General features: G+C 41.6%; 1 protein-coding gene across 3 annotated transcripts in view; it reads right to left on the bottom strand.

Annotated features, from left to right (window-relative positions):
- ryr1b (ryanodine receptor 1b (skeletal)) overlaps positions 1-23994 on the bottom strand; it is a 144993-nt gene that overhangs the window by 103804 nt on the left and 17195 nt on the right. For all 3 annotated transcript variants that reach the window (XM_034097591.2, XM_034097593.1, XM_034097592.2), the window contains 2 exons: positions 1750-1872; positions 432-533 (listed from right to left, as the gene is read on the bottom strand). In XM_034097591.2, coding sequence (XP_033953482.1) covers positions 432-533; positions 1750-1872 — 225 coding nt within the window. The remainder of the gene's footprint in view (positions 1-431; positions 534-1749; positions 1873-23994) is intronic.

The raw sequence follows: 23994 nt of genomic DNA, 5'->3' as shown, positions 1-23994 counted from the left end.
CAGCAGATTTACATTGATGTTTCACGGCCGAATCTGTAATCCCTTTGGAAAATAAAATATAAAGGAAGGCTCCTTTGATGGAGTTTCCAGGTGTTGTACTAAAGCTAAGCTTACAGTAGATACACACCTCTATTGGACACAAATAATCAATTCATTTTTCTATCTAACTCTAAGACAGAAAACATACATATTTCAAAAGAGTCCGTGAGAGTGAGAGGGACATGAGATATATGCAGTAGAATACATTGTAAAAAGAACAGATGCATTTTTCATTTGTCAGAAATATAATAATCTCTAATTATCGTTCATGAGCTGAATTCCTCTAAAGCACCTGCTCCATTTCTTGCATTCCTTCAAAAAACAGGTGAAGTTTCTGTTCCTTTCCGGTATACTCCTCTAACCATTACTCATTTCCGTGTTCCTGTAGTTACCTCGGTCATCTCCACCCTGTTGGCCAGCATCTCCTGCAGAGCGCGCACCGACAGGGACTGCACCAGGACGAAGCTGCCGATGGCCAGGTCCGGGGGCACATTCTGGACCAAACAAGGGTACATACATGAAGGACAGACGAGTGAAAATCACAGGTTCATTCTTTGGTTCATCCCAAGTGTGTCCCCTCCAGGGCTCAATTTTGTATGGCTTTTCCCAGCTGACAAAACACTGTTCCTCTATCGAGAGGCGAAGTCCCGCCCATCTACTTCGCCCCATGGGACCTTATTTCGGAAAAATTATGTATTGAAGTCAATGGGGAGAGAAAGATTATCTTTCGATCGCGTTTGAATTGTGCCACGAATTACACACATGATGTTTGTCAATCTTAAATAATAATTTCCATGTCAAAAAAGTCACAGTTTGTCGTAAAACTGTTGAAATATAAGACTATGAAAAATAAGCAACTAGAAAGACTACAAATCCCAGAATCCCGGTCCCGCATGCTGGCTCTTACGGAACCGACTAACTCCCCTTGTGTGTGTGCAGCTCTCAACATGCCCAGACTTGGAGTGATTTTCTCCTCTTTTAATACTTTTCGCCTCATTCTGAAAGAAAGAAGTGAAATGTTCCAACGTGACGGCCATCTTGGTGTGTGGTGCGAGATGGGAAATGTAGTTCATTGAGCGGTTTCACACAAAAAAAAGTGTTACTTCACAGTTTTACGACACATTATTTTTTTTTTGACTTGCAAAATGATCTTTTAAATTGACAAACATCATACGTGTAATTCGGGATCGAAAGATAATCTTCCTCTCGCCCTTGACTTCAATACATAATTTTTCCGAAATAAGGTCCCGTGGAGGTCCCCCGGAAAGGGAGGGACTTTGCCTCTCTATAAAATGTTTCAAAAAACTACAAAAAACTGATTAGTCCTATGTATTTCATATTGAAGCATCAATTAAAAACTTTTGTTTTTGTATTGTCTGTTTTGTTTCACTTATAATGACGTTACTATTGCTTAGGAGTCAATGCAAGTGTCTAAACCAAAATCCCCCCCGTAGAACATATACTCATACACTTTTCAAAATCACATTTCCTTTCTTTCTTAACATTTCTTTGTTATTTCTTTTTTGTTTTTGATATATGTTGACTATTAGTTTGCTATCATCATTTCATTTCATTTTTGTATATTGATCTTTTCTTCTCTAAACTCTCTCTAATATGGAGAGTTCCAACAGTATCTGGGTGGAGGCTTCAGATAACCCCAACCCAATCTGCCTCAGTTATCTGTTGTGCTAAAGCGTCCCTGCGTCTCACCTGAGCGTTGGATGTGGTTTCCAGGAAGCAGAGGCGGTTCCCGAAGCCCTCGCAGGACAGACACAGCTTCACCTGCTGATCCTTCATGACGGAGGCCGTGCACTGCAGCACCACCTGGTCCTCCTGCAGCCCCAACACAAACACACACCTTTACACACCGGCCTTTCACTGTTAGGACACGTTATTTATGACCTGTTACTGATTTCAACTACACACTTATTTCCCTTTGCTTTTTGCTGCTCTCATTCCTGCCACGCTTGCCTTTTATATTTCCGTACACATTGTTTTATTGCACTTTTTGAGTCAAACTGGCTTGGGTTGGCATTTGGTGCAGGCATTAAAATAAGTCCTTGCTGTACAGTACACTTAAAACACATGATATTATCCCATTTACTATAATCCATCAATAATTTGTGTGACTGCTTACAGTTTTGCAAGCATGGTACAGCATGGTTCAATGTTTTGATGCATTATTTTTACTTGAATGTCCACACTATGAATATCAAATAGCAAACTGACGTTAGATTATTACAGTGAATGTTAAGTTTGCATTCATTTATTATGTCATTATATGTTAACACTGGTGAATTTTTAAATATATTTTAGAAGAACCTGGATTACACAAATAATTCACGTCTCAAGTGTCTGCTAATTGATGTGCATATATTAAATGAGAAATAAAAACCAATAGGCGGTAGTGGGGTCAAGATACTGGTATAAAATTAAAAAAACATGACATGCTAACTTGTGGCTCAGGAGGCCTAATGACATTTCAAAGTGTTAAACGTTATTAACTAGCAGGGCTGTATTCACAGGGGTCCCTAGACATCAAACATCTATGGACAGTCTCCCCTTTACATACATGACCACTTCATGCCCAGGGTTCCGGGGGTTACTAACAATATGTTCTTTGTTACGAAAGCTAGTTAACTGTAAACAACAGAACAAGGTGACCTTAGTAAAGAAGAAACCAAGATGTTTAGGATCAAAAATGTGTCCTTTTAAATAGTCCTAAAAAATTGTAGTTTACAAATGCTGTTTTAGTTTAACGTAGTATTTTTGTTTAATAAATCAGGTTTCCACCTTATGCATTAAAAAAATATATATTTAAAATTAAGAAAAATGTAAGTAGGTCTAATTATAATATATTGATGTGTATTTTAAAGTGTATTGTAACATTGTAATCCTGCTAGTAATCCTCATTTAAAAAAAAGCATACCACTAATCTGATCTTTTTTGTATGTAACTGTAAGAGAATACAGTTACTTTTTCTTTTGTATCCTGATCATGTAATCCGTTACTCCCCAAGTCTGTTTATGACAGTCAAAGACAGTTGGGGGCAACTTTGAGCAGTTTGCTGCATGTATTACAAATGTAGTACTCTTTCTGGTTACTCATATGGTATATTTAAATATTATTGTGTACTTCCTTAACGGTCTTGGGATTGGATATTGGATATGACTGGAAAGCTGAAACTCTAGTGGATTCATTAAGCCAAATGTATTAGGATGTTATTCCCCATAGTAGGCCTTTCACTGGACACATGGCCTCACTGTACAACAGCCTTCAGATAGCTTTCCTCTGTACAGTATATTGACAATACGGGAGTATCTAAAACAGAAACACGAGCCATCTAAAGGCTGAAACATGCAATTATTGCTAATACAAAAAGTTCGGGGTTCGGGGGTTCCCACAATAGATACACACAACTCACATCCTCAACCCGAATGCTAACGGACAGTAATGTGTTGCTCCTCGTCAAAGCCAGGACCCTCCGGTGTAAATAAAGCAATAAACACCCCCCCCCCTGGAACCGAGACCTGACACTCAACATTCCCAGCTGTTCATTCTCCTCAGTCACTGCCCAAGTGGATCCATCGCTGAACCTGAAGACTTTTCCTCTCTACGGTTCGGGACACGTTCCTGACGGTTCACCGTTCTCACCTAACAGCGAATGGATCACTCTCTCTTCTCGACTTCGACCTGCCCGCTGTCCTCCCATGGCGGTGATGACTTATCGTGCCGTGGCCAGCGCAGGAGGGTGCATGTCTATGTTAAAAGTGAAGTGAAGCAGATCAGTGAGCTCGTAACTCCTCTCTTAAACCCAGAGACCTCTAGGGTTTCTTTGGCGAAATAAAGTGTGCCCTCTTCCTTTGGCAGGGGTATCATATTTCTCCTCTCAGCCTTGAAATGTCTCCTCTGGCCTGTCCTCATGTTCCCTGCTTTGCACCGTGGAAAGTGGAGCATTGTGTCCTCTCTCCTTCACTGCAGACTCTACTTGACTTTTGAGAGAAATCAGTACAGCGGTATTGTGCAAAAGAGATCTCAAATGTGTTACAAGTAAGTGGTGGAATGTATTTCCCACCTTCTTTGTATGGCAACAATACCTACCACTCACACAACTTCACTGCTTTTACTGGCTATATGCACGACGACAACACACATCGTTGTTCATCAGGACAGAACATCAGTCTTTCTGAGACCAGGGATCGCTTCAGAGAAGTTGAAAGGTCGTAAAAAAAACCTGAGCAGTCCAGCGCTGAGCCAGAAGGGTATAATGGGCTAAAGTGGACATGTTTTGAGGACAGTGCCTCTGACTGCAGTCCCAGTTAAGGAGATAGGTCTGAGCGTGGGTGTCTAAAAGCAGACCGAAGTACCCGAGTGACTCACTGCTCGGACACAAGATGTGCGATCGGATGACAGTCGTAGACGATACTTGCACCAATGATTATACAGCAGTCCTCCCAGTGGCTCCCATCGTTATCTACAGACACACATGGCAGACTCCCTTCAATCACGCTTCATCTTAAGGCAGGATCAAAAAGCCAAAGGGGCCAGAAGGAGGGCCGTGAGAGATCAGGGTTCACGTGCAGACACCGTCTCTTGGTCTTAATGTTGCGGGAAAAAATGTTGTGTATTAATCTCACATAAAATAGTTAATGGACGACTGTGGCTCAGGGGGGAAACAGTCCTCGACCAATCATAGAGACAGGGCTTCAATACCCAATGCCTGCAGACAACAAAGTGTCCTTTTGTAAGATACTTAAACCAAAATGGCTTCCGGAGGCACGTAATCTATGGTAGTGAAGTGTATGTAAGTCGCTTTGGATAAAAGTATCGACTAAATGACATGAAAAGTAATCAAATCAATGTATCATATATACAAATCATTTGGTACACATGTTCTTGAAAGTGCAGTTAAGACATTTGTAATTTGGAGGTATATTAAATGGTAGCAAATGGCAAATCTTCAAGGTAAGTGACTGTGGAGAAGTAAATGGGAAGCCATCAATATAATACAATTTATTTCTTTTATGGGTCTGGGGAGTGGATAGAATATTATTTTGTCAGAAACGTTATCTACTATTAGTCCTGTAATTCTTGTTAGTTTGTGTGTGTTCAACTTTTAATTGAAAACATTTGAGTTGAAGTCAAGAACTGTTGACAATATAGTCTTTATTAGTCATCAGATTATTGAACATCTCTAGTCTAACCAGTAGATCAGATGGTTCCTTTCTCCTGAGCCCTGTAGATCCTCCCAACTGTGCTCATTGTGCGCTCAGTATTAACACATCCAAAACAATTTGATAAATAACGTTTTATTTTTCAAACTAAAAATTAGACAATTTTACCAATATTACATGTTGCTTACACGGCATAGTCTTGTCGTGTTGTACAAAGATATTAATTCATGGTTTTAGTTTTTGAAGTAAACACTGCTTTGGATTTAGTACAACAGATTATTATGAAGTAAAAATAGAAAGAAACCAACCCATCATTCCGAAAATTGAATCTGAAACTTGGTGAGTATTATATAGATAAACCAGTCAAGTACGATATCAAGCACAAGACCGACTGTGAGAGTCTGGTTACTCTCCACCGTTTGTGTAGCAGATGAAGACACTAGCTAGATATGTTAAAGTACTATGAAGTTATCTGGTCATTCTGACTGCGAAATATAATACTTTTCTGTCATGTGCATCAGCAACTACAGAGCTGTGTCCTACCCCCAGTCACACTGTGGGAATCTCTTCTAATAGCGTCATGTGAAAAGCTGATTTCAGAGCACACGAACCCTGGGGCTTAACTCACCCTGATATTAATAGATACAGTCTGAACTCAGTGCACCTGACCATATCTCCTGATTATCTGTTAATCTCACATGACTGTATCTGAGCAAACACAGGTAGGCTGTATTAAGTGAAAGCGACAAAGTGAAAGTTATCACCCCCCTGACCTCGTGACATTAAACCTGGGCCATGGGCAAAGACAAGTGCATGCCAAACATCTGATGGGGGGTGTAGGCTTACAGCCCACCCATGTTTGGACTTGGAGGCCGAAGCATCTGGGCTATGTGGATGTGTGGGGTCAGAGGGAGAGTTAGAGACAATGAGATGTATACATTGGATGACATACACACACACACTAGTGTGCGTGAATTGAGGTGTGTAATGCAGCGGAGCTTTACAGCCAGAAGCACAAATAGCGCCTGAAAGCAGACACCTTTGTGCTTTCTATGGGCCTTCTGCCGGTACACATGCAGACAGAGGGTAGCCAGGGTTCCCCAGACAGGCAGACACACTGCCCGCCCTGAACAAGAAGGGACCAAGCAAAACAGATGCAAAATGGTGAGAAATATCTGCTTTCTCTTTTCTGCTAATCTAAGAGGAAGCACAGGATGGTCAACGAGGTGAGGTTTGACAACTGTGAACATAGCTTAAGTTCATAATGGGGGCAGATCATGTGTTGGACCCTGTGTCCACATAGCGCCTTTTTTTGGCAGAAAGACGCTGATCGGGCACTTAGGATAGTCTCCACCCGGCATTTTCTGTTTGTTTCTACGACCACGATATCTCATCAACATATCACCCCTTTTATAAGACAGACTGGCCTTGCCCCCTGACCGGAAGGTGCTTGCTTTCACACTTTGTATGATTGGGTTTCACTGCTCAGCCGTAAAGCACAGACGATAATCTGTGTATGGCGATGTATAACAATCACCAGCAGCAACATTTAGTTTCCACTTGGCCGATCTGCTCAAAGAAATACGTTTTTAGGTCTTTGTTATGGTAACAAAGACCAAGCGGAGAGACACTATCAAAAACAGCATCTTCAAGCGTTAGGAGCAGCTGCACAAAGAAGTGCGGCACGCTCATAAAAAAGATCTCGGTTGCTTTTTTTTTTAAAGAGTCGCCTTGTGCTTACTTTTAATTGGAAACAATGTTGGCTCTCAGAAAAGACGCTAAGTGGACACAGGCCCATCAATCGTTTCATGTGAACATTGGCACTGGTGCTGTGTTAAAAACGTATATTTTTTTTCGAATGCTTGTTAATATAACAAAGATTTTTTGAATATATCAGCAGCCTTTCTCTTGTGCTACATGACCTGTGACTAGTTGACACAAACCTAAAACAACTCTTAATCTGTTGGTTATATGAGAATTGGCTACTTTTATTAGTATGTTTGTTCTGATATTTTGACATTTCACAATCTTTGATATAGTTACATATGGACAGGTTCCATTTGAGAATGGCTGTTTAATTCAAAATCCCGTCTCATATCTAACAAATCAAACTTTTTTCGACAACCAATCAAATTTATGTTTTTTTGTTTTGTTTGCAAAAAATTCACAGGGTAGTTCATCTAAGTTGATGACTTATTGTCTATAATGGTTCACTACTTCAGGCGATCACAACAGCATTAGGAAATCACCAAAGAGTCACATATGTGCTACCCAATCGAGTCGATCCCCTCAAATGAATAACATATGCCCTTTATGGCCTGATGCTCTGAACACAGAGTGCTGATCAGGCCCGGTCCTACGGGGGTGCATAAGGGTGCCCCCTCAGTTGAGTCGTTATGCACCCTTATTTGAAAAATTAAAAGTGACATTTTTTTTTTTAAAGTGAAAAAAGAAAAAATATTAAAAGTGAAAAATATTACATATAAAGTAATAATAATAGTAGTAATAATAAGAAGAAGAAGAAGAATATAGATGAAATAAAATAAATTGTAATTGTGGTTAAATAACATTGTCTGCTGCATTTATTTGGTCAATTTAAACGGTAGCCTAAGTAACGTTATTATGTCAGGTGTGCGTGACCTGTACCGCTGCGCGTTGCCGCGTTTGTCATCTGCAAGGTGCTTACACAGCAGTCAATGATGGACATCAGAAAATGGTTAAAACAACCAGCCTTATCTCCAGCAGTAACACTGCATCTACTGCAGGTAATAACAGTTCAGATCATGGGGACATTACGTTACCCGCGGCCACTGTCGTGGACACTAACGTCCTCCTGCCCGACTCGCCGGCTTTGCCCGCCTCGCCCACAGAGGTGGAGCAGCCGCAGCCGTCTTCGTTGCCCCAAACACCGCCACCCCTCGGCGGCCCGCAAGTGCCAGAGGACCTCGGCAAAACAGAGCCTGCCCAGGTATATTTAAACAAGTACCCAACTCGCCTGTACAGTGGGGTAAGGCGCTCATTTTGCAGCTCATAGTTTCAAAACAGAGATTGGCTGGAATATTCCTGTAAAAAAGATGCCATCTTCTGCTATGCTTGTAGACATTTCGGTCTTAAAAGGAGAGTGATTTGTAAATCTGTTTACAGTTGTTTCATTTGGGTGTTGAGATGTATCCATAGATCTCTTCATTTTGCTCTCAAAGTGCACCAGATTGATGCTTTTAACTTCAATATTTAAAAAAAGATCTTCCCCGGGAAGCATGCCCCCGGACCCCCCTAGAGGGTGTTAGGTCCACTCCCCACTTGTAAAAATAGCACTTTACCACTGCACCCTCTCTAATCTCAGATGCACCCTGAGTCATTTTGTTCTGGAGCCGGGCCTGGTGCTGATACAGGCCACCTCGGGACATTGATTGAAACTCTGCAGACATAAAAAAAAAAAGAGCGAGGGACAGCAAATTGCAAAGTGAGTGGGTAGAGGCAAGGAACGGTTCAATAACGCAGAGGGGTTTCCCTTCAGAAAGAAGAAGATAAACAGTTCTATTTTCAGGAAGCCTGCGTCACTAACTGCAGTCTGCAAGCTGTGGAACCCCCTCCCTATCTATTCATATATACTGTACCTACATAAGCATTTTCCAACATTCAACTTTATGCATATTTTGATGTTAAGATGTCCTTTCCAAATTAGGTAGGTCTCCAGATCGCTCTCCAACAATTACTTTCACAATTATTGTCTTAACAATTGTTGTTTATACTCTACTTGCTCCAAAAAAGAATTCAGACCATCTTCCTATGTTCTCCGTGAGCCTTATTGCGTGTCTTTCTTGAAGCTTATATGTCTTTTATCAGCATTTTCTTCAGGTGAGATTGTTTTCCTGCTCCTAAAGAAACTTCCACCTGACACTGTATATAGAGCGTAATGGGTTTGTGCTGTCTGAGGATACGAAAAGAGGCCCCCTGTGTGAATATAAGGGTCTATGTGGCCGTTGGTTTAGGTTACTTACACTACACATTATCTCTTGCATATCACCTCTAAAATAGCCCAAACTGCCCCCCTTAATTCACCAGTGTCAACAGATACAGATTTAGCACTGGACAAATCATGAGAAAGGAACTGTTCCGTGCAATCTGTACCCGGAGTCATAGGCGGCGCGTGAGGCTCAGGTTTAGGAAGGCTAAATCACTTTTTTTTACCTGACGCTGCCCGCCTCTGGCGTCTATGGAAAAGAGATCAACTCAGTGAAAGCACCGCCTGCTGAAAAATCAGAGCTCAGTGTGCGGAGTTTAAATCTATCAAGTCATATTACAAGATAAAGGAAATACAGTTTAAACTGCTGTATGCAGAGAAGACGCCGACGTGTCGCACTTATCATTCATATCACATTCAATCAGATCATCGATCATATAATATCATAGCCTATATTATCTCCTTAACTGAGTCAGCTGAGCCGTATCTGGCCGTGCAATACTCACAGTGTCACATACAGAAGTATTATTTTAAGCAACACATTAGGTTGACGAAACACTCAACTCAAATGTAATTAAAGTCAGATCCACTCGTGTCTTAGATGGGGCAGTGATATCATAAAACTGTTACGCTTTCAAACACTCTGTAGTTTATTTATTTTTTAACCAGTTGTTCTGTATTCACCTTGCAGGTGGCTTGTATCCTGGATTATTATGTTTAAGTCATGGATGACTAATATTAGACAAATATGAACTTTAAAGTTCATATTTGTCTAATATTAGTTACTTTTCATTAATGAAGTATGACGCTGCGCTGTCAGTACACTTGTCCTTGTTTGTGATTGGTCAAATGTTGCTAACCCCACCCCTTTCACGTGAACGCGCTCTCAGCTGGTGAGAGAAGCCCTGGCTTGATTTACCGAGTTGATATTAACCAGCGTCGAGATCTCGTTTGTTAGGGTTAGTTTAGATAACTCAAACATATCTAGGGTTTGAACTGGCTTCGTAGTACAGGGCACAGGTGGCTGCATAGCAGTGCTAATGCTAAGATTAACCCAGCTTCCCCAAATGTCTTTCTTTTTGGTGTCTATATACGCTGGGATCCGGAGTCATGGATGATCCTGCGGTCCTGTGTCCTGGATCGCGAGCGCTGGATCTTGAGTCGTGGCTGTGGTCCTGGATCATAGGTCCTGGATGGATATCCTCGTGGATTCATCTTCCTATTATACACACATGCATTTCCAAACATTTGGACTACCTATGTTGCAAATGTATTATCTTTTCAATTTACACACGGCATCTATTGCACGTCTGTCCGTCCTGGGAGAGGGATCCCTCCTCTGTTGCTCTCCCTGAGGTTTCTCCCATTTTTCCCTTTAAACTGGGTTTTCTTTGGAAGTTTTTCCTTGTACGATGTGAGGGTCTAAGGACAGAGGGTGTCGTATTGTCATACTGATATTCTGTACACACTGTGAAGACCACTGAGACAAATGTAACATTTGTGATATTGGGCTATATAAATAAACATTGATTGATTGATTGATTGATTGATAATGTCAAAGACACAAACATTATACATTATATTTTTATTTTACCAGGATGCAGTGACACAAATATTTAGGAAGGCTTAGCCTTCCCTAGCCTACAGCATCCGCCGCCCCTGCCCGGAGTCCTGCACTGAGATGTATGAGGTGCATTTATATTTTCTGTCAATAGGTAGGGAAACAACTCAACCCAAGTAGAGAAATCTCTTGCCGTTTTTTCTCTCTCCCATCTACTTGTTTTATGAAAGTGGTCATGCCCAAATGTGGCATAGATCTAAAACTCATAAGCAACTTGTTAATTGTTCTTGGCTCTGAAGATACCCAACCCTGCAGTTTGTTAAACATACCTCTGTAATGATACATGGGCAAAAAAGATTTGGGAGACGGTAATAGACACCTTAGCATTACAAGCATTAGCTAGCATTAGCATCATTTTCAGTTTAAAAAAGCTATCTATCTATGGCTTCTTTCCCTCTGCTTTGGCATCACATACAACAGGTTTAACTCATTTCTGCTTGATTACTGTGTAAACAAGGAAGTCAGCTGGGAATTGTAACACATTTTTGTAGTGGCCAAACGGTATACTACAACTTCACTCCTTCATACTACGCTTTTAGCGTATTTTATAACCTAAAGATTTCAATCAGGGCTATAAAAGTGTTCATACTGGGTAGTAGATTTGAAGTTGTAGTACTGCCATTGGGCCATTACGAGAAAAATGCTTCAATCTCGGGAGCACTTCCTGTGGGCTTGGCCAATACCAGCAGTGACAGAGCGGATTGGAGGCAGAGCTTAACGAAAACACAAGTGTGCATGCTCTATGAGCCCAACTTCCTGAATAATCTGGTTGTTTTTATTCTGTGGAATCAGGCCAATATGGCTTTATGCGCTACTGAGACACTTTCATAGGAATGAACGGTGCCCTGCCTCCAACACTGTATCCAGTATTCTTTATACATCCATGTTGAAAGGGTTTAAGGCAAGGCAAGTTTATTTATATAGCACCTTTCAACACAAGGCAATTCAAAGTGCTTTACAAAAAACGAAAGACATTAAGAAAAAAAGAAAAGATAATAAAATAAACATTAAAAGATAAGTTACTTGCAAGTTACATTGCAGTTTAAGATGTAAATAGTTCAATTAAAAGCAGCGGCATAAAGAAAAGTCTTTAGTCTGGATTTAAAAGTAGTCAGAGTTGCAGCGGATCTGCAGTTTTCTGGGAGTTTGTTCCAGATATTTGGAGCATAATAACTGAACGCTGCTTCTCCATGTTTAGTTCTGACTCTGGGGACAGAAAGCTGACCAGTCCCCGAAGACCTGAGAGATCTGGATGTTCATAATTTAGCAGGAGGTCAGAAATGTATTTTGGGCCTAAACCATTCATAGCTTTATAAACCAGCAGCAGTATTTTGAAATCTATTCTTTGACACACAGGAAGCCAGTGTAAAGACTTCAGAACAGGATTGATGTGATCCACTTTCTTAGAGTTAGTGAGGACTCGAGCAGCGGCGTTCTGAATCAGCTGCCGCTTTCTAATAGATTTTTTAGTGAGACCTGTGCACCATTGCAGTAGTCCAGTCTACTGAAGATAAAAGCATGGACAAGTTTTTCCAAATCCTGCTGTGACATTAGTCCTTTAATCCTAGATATGTTCTTTAGGTGATAGTAGGCTGATTTAATAACTGTTTTAATGTGACTGTTGAAACTCAGGTCAGAGTCCATGACTACACCTAGATTTCTGGCTTTATCTGTTGTTTTGAACATTGCAGACTGAAGCTCAGCGCTAACTTTTATACGTTCTGCCTTGGCTCCAAAAACCATTACCTCAGTTTTATCTTTCTTTAATTGGAGAAAGTTCTGACTCATCCAGTCATTGATTTGTTCAATGCACTTACTCAATGTTTGAATTGGCGCATAGTCTCCTGGTGAAATTGTTATGTAAATGTGTGTGTCATCTGCATAGCTATAGTAACTTATTTTGTTGTTTTTCATTATCTGAGCCAGTGGTAGCATGTAGATGTTAAAGAGAAGAGGCCCCAAGATGGAGCCCTGTGGTACCCCACATGTCATATTTGTCAACTCAGATGTGTATTTACCTATAGAAACAAAGTTGTTTCTGTCCTTTAAGTAGGATTCAAACCAATTTAGAACTGTTTCCGAAAGTCCCACCCAGTTTTCTAGTCGGTCGAGTAATATGCTGTGGTCAACAGTGTCAAACGCAGCACTGAGATCTAATAATACTAACACTGAAGTTCTGCCACTGTCTGTGTTTAAGTGGATGTCATTGAAGACCTGTACAAGAGACAACTACATTTCTAAAGACTATTTATGAAATGTATGCTGCTCCCAGCTTCAAAGTGCTTATTTGTGCAGCTGCAACACTACAGCAACACGACACAGGGACACCAAAACCAATCGTTTTTCCATTTTTAAATAAATGAGGAAATGTTTAACACTGCTGCAGAACTAATTACAGCCCTATGAGTGTTTATGTGCATGTGTTATATTTGGTGTAAAGTGGTATGGATGACTTGGTTATGCCGATTAGTTATGAAGGGATAAGTATAGGTAGTTGAGACAAAGATGTTTGCGATGGATTGAATCTTTGCCGATAAATGTTTCAAAAGCACTCAGTCAACAACATCTTCCGACAATTTCTCTGCTCTTGTCTCTTTCCTTCTCATTCCACATGATATCCCTTTATGTACTGCACTGTGTTTCTCTCTTTTTATTCCATTGCAGTCCTCTTTCTCTCTACTTTTCCATTACTGCTGCCACTCCGCTCTGGGCCTTCCCCCTCGGCTCCTCTCCTATTTTAGGTGTCTGCACCTGTCACTATCACATTCCCTCCTTCTGCTGACCAGCAGATACTTCAAGGTTTCACTTGGAGATACTTAGAAGCACACTGCAACTTGGAGAAAGTGCAACACTCTTTAGCTCACAGGGAGGCATCGAGCACAGGAAAACTAAGCAAAACAACCAATAATTTCCCCCAAAACAAGTTTAAAGGGGACCTATCATGAAGCTTAGCGCAAGTTCAGACAGGAAGACCTAACACTCCGTATTGCTCGTCATGGCAATACTTGCTCCCTGCATCTAAATGACAGGGAGCGCCTCTCCTCAGCTAAACCTATCACGCCCCTCCATTTACAAGCCTAATCATCGCACCTGTTAATCCCTCTATATATGCTCTCCCCTGTTCTATCAGCTGTCTTCCAGGTGTCAACGCGCAATAGATTTCCGCTGCATCCCACAAGGTAAGATTATTCACATTCAGTACTTCATACTTCATTCTTTTGGGGGTTCATCGGAAACGGTTCTTCCCTTCCCGATTGATATCCTACTAAAACCTGTATGTCCAGGCTGTAAAACCTTCGGGTCTGTATAACGTGTCCCTGCTAAAGCAGGTTGCCCCGCAAGAGAAAAGGTTCGGGAAGCCTCGCACGTTCCGGGCACCCGGGGCACTGGTCGGGTCGCTCGGTGCGTCGGGAAGCCCCGTATGTCCGGGTTGCCCTGTACGTCCAGGATGCCCCGTATGTCCGGGAAGCCCCGTATGTCCGGGTCGTGAAACCTCCGGTCCGTATAATGTTTCCCTGCTAAAGTCAGGTTACCCCGCACATTCGGGAAGCCTCGCACGTTCCGGGCACCCGGGGCACTGGTCGGGTCGCTCGGTGCGTCCGGGTAGTCCCCGCTCCTCCGGGATGCCCCGTACGTCCGGGACGCCCTGTATGTCCAGGAAGCCCCATCCGGGATGCCCCGTCTGTCCGGGATGCCCCGTACGGCCGGGAAGCCCTGTACGTCCAGGAAGGATGCCCGGGAGGCATCAGTCGCTTAAATCCTCACATGTATTAACCTCTCCTTTCCATCCATAGATTTCCGCTGCATCCCACAAGGTAAGATTATTCACATTCAGTACTTCATACTTCATTCTTTTGGGGGTTCATCGGAAATGGTTCTTCCCTTCCCGATTGATATCCTACTAAAACCTGGGCCTAATCGCCAAAACAACATTCATTCATTTGTGATGAACTGTCATCATTATGTTTCATTGATATAATGTGACTGATAATAAACATGTATTCCATACATCATGTCTCTCCTGATTGAAATGAAGCTTAGCGCAAGTTCAGACAGGAAGACCTAACACTCCGTATTGCTCGTCATGGCAATACTTGCTCCCTGCATCTAAATGACAGGGAGCGCCTCTCCTCAGCTAAACCTATCACGCCCCTCCATTTACAAGCCTAATCATCGCACCTGTTAATCCCTCTATATATGCTCTCCCCTGTTCTATCAGCTGTCTTCCAGGTGTCAACGCGCAACCCTCCTCCACCCCTTCGCCTCCTGCTTTCGACTCCATGCATGCACACACATGCATTTCCAAACATTGGACTACCTATGCTGCAAATGTATTATCTTTTCAATTTACACACGGCATCTATTGCACGTCTGTCTGTCCTGGGAGAGGGATCCCTCCTCTGTTGCTCTCCCTGAGGTTTCTCCCATTTTTTCCCTTTAAACTGGGTTTTCTTCGGAAGTTTTTCCTTATACGATGTGAGGGTCTAAGGACAGAGGGTGTCGTATTGCCATACTGATATTCTGTACAAACTGTGAAGACCACTGAGACAAATGTAACATTCGTGATATTGGGATATATGACTAAACATTGATTGATCGATTGATTGAACTCAGGACCAAGCTTAACCTTCTCCCTTCCAACCGGACCTAACCACTTATCACCACCACCAGTGTCTAGACCCGGGGGGGTTCATCGGAAATGGTTCTTCCCTTCCCGATTGATATCCTACTAAAACCTGGGCCTAATCGCCAAAACAACATTCATTCATTTGTGATGAACTGTCATCATTATGTTTCATTGATATAATGTGACCGATAATAAACATGTATTCCATACATCATGTCTCTCCTGATTGAAATGCTATATTTGAACAATATATTGTAGGGCCATACCTATATAAAGTATATAAATATAGTTTGTTTTTTTCAAAATACTAAACAGATCCTGCATTTTAGCCATGCCTCATTTCGCTTTATTTGCTCTTTCCAGCCCTATTTTTGCAGGGGGCTGATTCTGTGAGCTCCAGCTGACCACGCCCTCCTGCAGGAGAGGGGAGCGTGCTCTGAGATCAGCTGCTGGGCTGTCAGAAGAGGGGGAGAAAAAAAGATCTCCGTCCTCCGTGTTTTATTCTTATAGAAGTAAGAAGAGAAGTAACGGGGCAGAAACCCTCCTTTTTACGCAGAGGTCCAGACATAGACATCAAACGGCGACACATATTCAGTTACCAGTTATTTTGGCATTAGGGCAAGGATATCTAGATACTTTCCAAGGTTTGACATAGTGAATTGTGCTACTTTTAAAGCAAGCACCAATGTTTTGAAATCTGTAATCAAAAAGCTCCTCAAAAACACTATCGAAGCAGTTCCTGCCGTTGCGACGTTAGTTCAAACAGTAACGACGGACTATTTTTCTTAGCGGATGCATGTCAATTTAAATCAATACAACTAATTGTTAAATCAATAAAATCTTTTTCTAAATCCATAAAAGCATTTCAATTAATATTGGGAGTCATGACATTACTTTGTCGAGAATGTGGCCATGTAATAAGCGGGATAATGTGCAGCGACTTGGTCAATATGGGGAAAAGAACACCGACAGGCTGATCAGGAGCCCGACGCGAAGCGGAGGGATCTAGATCGGCATTAAGGTGTGCGTCGCTGCACATTATCCCTTACATATGATTATATAGAGTCATTATTCATTTGTTTTAAAGCAGGAGGCGCAAACGCTTGCCTCGTGGAGGGAGAAAAAGAGCCACAGCGGAGAATAAACAGAAGGGCAACCATGGCAACCATGCAAGGGAAGTCTTCTTCGCTGCTTTTGTGGCAGACTACAGCGCCACTTAAAGGCCTGGCATATGTACTACAGCGTCTCCAGCGCTTTCGAGCGGCAATGGTCGGCGGTGGCCCATCCTCTCATTCCCCTGATAGGTGGAGAATTGACCACTAAGCGGAGCACCCCTTTTGTGACGTCGGAAAGAATTCAAATCTGGATCAGTCTGTATCAGATCCGTTACAGCCCCTTTTTTTAGAGATTTGGGTATAGAGGAAAATAGAGAGGGTTGTGTTTCCTGACACCTGGTGAGTTCCCTGACACACCGGGGACACATATTCATGTATAAAAGACGTACAAGAGTGCATTTTGCATGATAGGTCCCCTTTAAGTTAATACTAGGAAGATTAAGGTGTGCGTTGCTGCACATTATCCCTTACATATGATTATATAGAGTCATTATTCATTTGTTTTAAAGCAGGAGGCGCAAACGCTTGCCTCGTGGAGGGAGAAAAAGAGCCACAGCGGAGAATAAACAGAAGGGCAACCATGGCAACCATGCAAGGGAAGTCTTCCTCGCTGCTTTTGTGGCAGACTACAGCGCCACTTACAGGCCTGGCATATGTACTACAGCGTCTCCAGCGCTTTCGAGCGGCAATGGTCGGCGGTGGCCCAACCTCTCATTCCCCTGATAGGTGGAGAATTTACCACTAAGCGGAGCACCCCTTTTGTGACGTAGGAAAGAATTCAAATCTGGATCAGTCTGTATCAGATCCGTTACAGCCCCTTTTTTTAGAGATTTGGGTATAGAGGAAAATAGAGAGGGTTGTGTTTCCTGACACCTGGTGAGTTCCCTGACACACCGGGGACACATATTCATGTATAAAAGATGTACAAGAGTGCATTTTGCATGATAGGTCCCCTTTAAGTTAATACTAGGAAGATAAAAAAAAGTTAACACACCATTTGAAAGTCTGGTGAAGGGCTGCACAATTTGGGAAAAATTAGTAATTGCGATCATTTTGACTGATTTTGCTTTTGCGATATGATTCACGGTATTGGATGGAATCATTATTTTCGTCCATCATTTTCATTATAAAAGAAAAATATCATGTTTAGATTTTTTTAAGAGAATCTGTATCAAATAAAAATGTTTTTTTCTTAAGTCTGTAGAATACTATTCGGAGTTCAGATTTCTCTGCAGCTCCCCAAAAAATCATTCAAAATTGTATTTTACAAAAATTAAGCCTTTAACAATGAATGTCCTTACTGTAAATCCTGGGTGTCCAAACGTCTTTCACCGAGAGCCACACACAGAACATGCGAAGGGCTGGGCCCCTCACTAGATTTGAGGTCAATTGTCTCATTATTTAGGTTAGGTTAAGTTAGCAAAATCAATCAAATTGATATATGATTCTTGATACTTGAATATGCTTTAAGAAAAGAAACAGCTTTCCATAGGGCTTCATTTCTTTTGTGAACAGTGTTGGCAGCTCATTCCTTAAAGCAGGAGATTCAGATTGCTTATAATAAGGGGAAATAGGAAGGGGTTTATTTCAAGCTTGTTATGTAAATATTAATAAGTTATTGATTTTGTATTTTTTATCAACTAACATTTGTTATCAAATGTTCTCAACTTGAATTGACTGCATTTATTTGAAAAGTGGGGTTATTAACACATGAATACTTCTTTGTAATATCTGTTTACACATATATTAAGAAGTACAATATAAGAAAAGCAAACATTTCAGGTTTGGGCCATATTCCATTATACGTTTAGAATTTGCTGAGTGCCAATTCAAAATGGACAATGGGCCGTAGTTTGGACAACCTTGCTGTAAATGAAATATTGCACAAGTCCGTATTGCAATTTCGATAACATTTTCTTCAAATGTGCAGCCCTCGCTAAATACATTTCCACAACACTGAAAAACGTTGATAATGCAATAGATCCATAATGTTGATCAGGCTATGGGAGTAACAGATGACATGTAACTGGATTACATAATCAGGTTACGAAGAACATGAACTGCCTAATGGCTTTCACTGTCTTTGGTTCATGGGTTCTTTTTTTAATTCAGGAGGTAAACCTTTACGTTCATAAAATAGTGTGTGTGAGCTTAACTGTGTGTGTTAAACTAAAACAGAGCATTTTCTGTCAGCTCAGATTTTATTTCTGCTTTTTGAAACTGTAGTATGTGCTCAAGTGTTTCATTGCTGGTGTGTAGGCTGCCGCCTGAATATGCTGAGTGAAAGGCAGGTTTTCCTATCAATACCATCTCTGAGCAGAGGACACCATTTTGATCCTCAATATCTTGGTATCTTCTTTTTCTAAGGCAGGGGTCTGCAACCTTTTTGACCAAAAGAGTCATTTTGCCCCCTTTTCCAACAATTTGTTTTGTCTGGAGACGCAAAACATATTTGATAGCTTATAAAGTTGTATTTATTGTTATATCATACACAAAAATTACAGTTTTTTTGCATTTATTATTTATAAAACTGTTAACCTCTAATAAGAAACAAAGAACTCTTATAAGGAGAATTAAAAACATACACAGGCCTACTTTAAAATAAATTAAACACAGCACTTGGGCAGTCCTCTGCACATTTGAAGGAAATAAATACAATTAAAATGGACCCACTTTGAAATAAATAAAATATATAGCTGCACCCTAAAAAGAGTTTACTGATTGAAACATGACTGAAGATCGTCAGCTGTCTTCCTCTTCCGTGTTGTTCCTCGATACGTAAAGGCTGCAGCACCTTTGACAACTCGAACCGTTTGCTGTGAAAGCAGATAACTCTAACCACGCAGAATTAAACCCTCTGTGTTCCTCCCATACTTTTCTTTTCTTTGATTTATCCATAGTTCGCTCATCGAGCCGGGGGTCAGGTTATCCACCTGCAGGGAAAGGCGCTGGTGCGAGACCGTAGCAGGATGTGACGCATCTTTTAGTTGACCTAATTAAAACCGCTTTGTTTTTTATTTATGTGTCACAGCATCACCTCAAAATACAAGATACGAAACATTTTCAACCGTGCAACAAAATATAAATAGTCCTACAAATACTTTTATTTTATTTCCTTCTTATTTTGTCGAAACTCAAGGGAGCCAGAGCAGAGGGCTTAAAGAGCCGCAGGTTGCCGACCCCTGTTCTAAGGTCACATTGTTCTGTTGTCTTACATAATACACTTTAGTAGAGAAACATCATACTAGGGCTGCTCAATTAATCGTATTTTAATCGCAATTACGATTTTGGCTTGCAACGATTATGAAAACAACATAATCGAAATAAAACGATTATTTTTTTATTTTTATTTTATTGGTTTTTCAGTTGAATTATACTTAACGTTCAGGGTAAGCAACTGTTAAAAACATACTGTTTTTCAAGTAAATGGATAATCGTTTTTAATAATCGTGATATAAATTATTGACCCAAATAATCGAGATTATGATTTTTGCCATAATCGAGCAGCCCTACATCCGACTTTACAACGGAAAGTATACAGGTTAGAGTACTTCTATATTTTGATAATCAGATTAGGTAACTGAATACACTTTTTTTTTTACAGGTAACGAGTAATTGCAACTGAACACATTTTTAAAGTAACCCTCCCAACACTGGTTGTTCGATTTTCACTCACAACTAAGCTTGTCTCTGCTATTCATTCACAAATCAATCTTGAGGAATCACTGACTATGTATTTCATTGACACATATTGTTTTGACAGCCCACACACACACACACACACACACACACACACACACACACAGACACACACACACACACACACACACACACCCACACAGGGGCTTCTCTCCCCTCCGGCGCAGTTAAACTGCTACAAAGTACCGCACATCAAACAGCCTCTGCTCTCTGAAAGACGATACGTCTGGCCGACAGCAGTAATTCAGAGGAAATAAATAAATGATTTCCGCTGGCCCGAATCCAAAATCTATTCTTCTAAAAAAAGTAATTTTGTCTTTAGAATAAGCAAAGCCCTTTCCTGAGCAGCAGGAGTTTAAAACACAGATGTGTAATGAAAAATGTGCATATAGCAGATGTGATTTATTGAGTAAGACAAGTACAGCATACTATATACTAATATCCCAGCATGCATCCCACTATAAACGATCCACCAACTTGCATTCAATCTGAACCTTAAACTTGAATATCATTGGACCTTCAAGTTCACAAAGCACACAATCTAGTTGTAATTGTTTCATCTCGACTTTGCCCAAACTTAATGAGAACATATTGTGCGATGTCTGCAGACAGCTTCCATTCCAATCCAAATGACTGCACCATGGATCCAGAACATTTTCCTCCCTGCCAACATTTCCAGACACACCTTCTGGAAGACATCCGACATCGCCTTGTCAGTGAGAAACGACGAAGTAAACATCGGTCGTGTGGACGTGTTTAGCGAGAATCACTTCATGCTTCTAAAGGGCTTCAAAGAAGTCAAAATCACATCAAGTAAAAGCATGCTGCTGTTTGCTGATTTTCAAACATTTATGAATACAGGATGAAACCTGATTAGATATTCTTGAAATGGAATGATCCACATTGTGTTTGACAGAGTTATATTATGGTTATGATTACTCAATTAAAGAAACAGTATGCTAATTGACTTACACAACATTAAAGGTGAACAGACTTCATGTTTATCTTAAAGGTCCCGTGTCATGGCCATTTCTACTGATCATAGTTCCATCGTTGAGTCGACTAGAATAGATTCACATCGTTCAATGTTCCAAACTCACATTGGTTTCTCACAGCATCTCTGTATAGTCTGTGTATTCACTCTCTGTCCTACACGGCTTGTTGGAGCTCCGCCCCCCCCCCCTCCCTGTGAGCCCACTGTGCTCTGATTGGTCAGCTCACCCACTCTGTTCTGATGAGATCACCACCATTACAGTGGAACATCAGTGATTATGTGTTACAATGGCGTTTGTTAGCAACCAGGAAATGACACCAGTAATGACCAACAGATGAGAATGCTGCGTGGGGTCTGGGTGCCGTGTTGGAGGGATGTTGCGCGGCTCGCTGCTGCGAGGAGCGGACAGTGTGAGCTGGGTTACTGGTGTCGTTTCCTGGTTGCTGCGTGGGGTCTGCGAGACACCGAGGCACGGCGAAACTCAGCCTGAACTCAGCCTGAGCACCATGGATGCGGGAAGGGGGGGTGCTGAGGGGGCTGCAGCACCCCCATCTGGGAGGCTCCACTAGCACCCCCCCCCCCCCAGCACGTCACAGTTTCGCCGCTCAGAGAGTGTGTGTGTATGTATGTGTGTGTGTGTGTGTGTGTGTGTGTGTGTGTGTGTGTGTGTGTGTGTGTGTGTGTGTGTGTGTGTGTGTGTGTGTGTGTGTGTGTGTGTGTGTGTGTGTGTGTGTGTGTGTGTGTGTGTGTGTGTGTGTGTGTGTGTGTGTGTGTGTGTGTGTGTGTGTGTGTGTGTGTGTGTGTGTGTGTGAGGAGCTCCACGGATTGGTCCGTTTGGATTCCCGGAAGTAAACAATGGAAAATGAGAAATCCCCAAGGAGGCGTTCTGGGGCAGCACAGACAGGTCTTCTCTGAGTTAGAGTGTTACTCGCTACAGGCTGCACTTTGAGGGCGTGTGACTCTGCAGACCGTCTACATGCAGAACAACCTTCATAACAACAAGGGGACGGGTAAGAACCGGAAAAGTATGACATGGGACCTTTAAGTCCTAGCGTTTGACAGCCTAATTTTCCTTTAAACTATACACTGTCAACTATATCATCTTCCTCTCTTGTCCATGTTGGAACTAAGCCTTGTCGCACGCACACGCACACACACACACACACACACACACACACACACACACACAACATCAGTGAGCTACAGCAGCAGCAGATGATGGACGAGGGGAAGGAGGTGTGGGGGGCAGGAGTAAAACAGGGCTTTAGAAGTGCTGAGCCTTGGAGATGAACATGTCCAGTGGGTCATCAACACACTTCACTCCTTCACACACACACACACACACACACACACACACACACACACACACACACACACACACACACACACACACACACACACACACACACACACACATAGCAGTTTACACAATAAACAGGTGGTGTGGTCTGCTCTCAGAGACCAGACATAAACACAGAGCGGGGGGGATTCCTGCAGAAGCTAAGTGACACAACTCAGTCTCAGTGCGTGTGTGTGTGTGTGTGTGTGTGCGTTCGTGCGTGCGTGCGTGTGTGTGTGTGTGTGTGTGTGTGTGTGTGCGCGTGTGTGTGTGTGTGTGTGTGTGTGTGTGTGTGTGTGTGTGTGTGTGTGTGTGTGTGTGTGTGTGTGTGTGTGTGTGTGTGTGTGTGTGTGTGTGTGTGTGTGTGTGCGTGCGTTCGTTCGTGCGTGCGTGTGTGTGTGTGTGCAGTAAATATACATAGATACAATAAAAACAATATTTATACAAACATAACTGCCTAAATAATGCTATTTAATGGACCTTAATATTCTAAACCCCATCTGAAGATTTGCAGATCAACTTCTGGCAGCATATGGAGTTAAAAATGTTACAATAAAGATATTAAAAAACCAATGTATGCAAAGATGAGATAAGATGGACCTTTATTAATCCCCGTGGGGAAATTCAGTTGTCCAAGCAGCAACAGGGCGAGCGTGAAAAACAGGACAGCACAGATTCACACAGATTAATCAAATCCAAAATAAAATCAAGAAAACTAATTAAAATAATAACGATAATAATAATAAAAGACTATGAAATAGGAGATGAGTAAAAATAAGAGTCAAATAACTGTCAGCATATATACATATTTGGTCATACGTACGTCATTATGAAGTACGAAATGAATAGGCTTTGGTATAAAGATGACTGAATTGGAAACAGAAAAAAATAGCGTATGTATTCTTTCTGAAATATTTAATATTATAAAACACATTTTCCCTGCGAGGAAAGGTGAATATGTTTTTACGGGGCAAAGTTGTATTTAAGTTGTATTATTCCCAGTGCATGTAGTTGTACTTGAAGAGAACCCAAAATACATCGCTTTCTGTCAAATCTGAAATCCTGTACAGGACGCCAAAAAACCACCAAGGGCACATTGTACTTCACTAAAACGGACTGAGTCGTGTTGTTTGCCCGACTTCCGTAGACTTGACTTCAATGTGAAGCGGGAACTGTATGACATTGAAATATGATTGTGTAAAAATAGTGTGTAACCTTGGCATATAGAAAGACGTTCACCTTTCAAACAAATGCAGCCTAGTTTAAACCAGGACACCTTTTAGCCTCATAACACAGTAACGCCGTATAGTTCTGACTGAAGTTACTATGACAACCTGTCACAACAGACAGTCCCAACAATGACCTCTGTTCACGTGCAGAGACTCACTCCAACATCTACACACCACGTTTCCCGAAGGATGC

The sequence above is a fragment of the Pseudochaenichthys georgianus genome, chromosome 13 (assembly GCF_902827115.2).
Source record: "Pseudochaenichthys georgianus chromosome 13, fPseGeo1.2, whole genome shotgun sequence".
Lineage (NCBI taxonomy): Eukaryota > Metazoa > Chordata > Actinopteri > Perciformes > Channichthyidae > Pseudochaenichthys > Pseudochaenichthys georgianus.
This window is presented reverse-complemented; position numbering and strand designations above follow the sequence as displayed.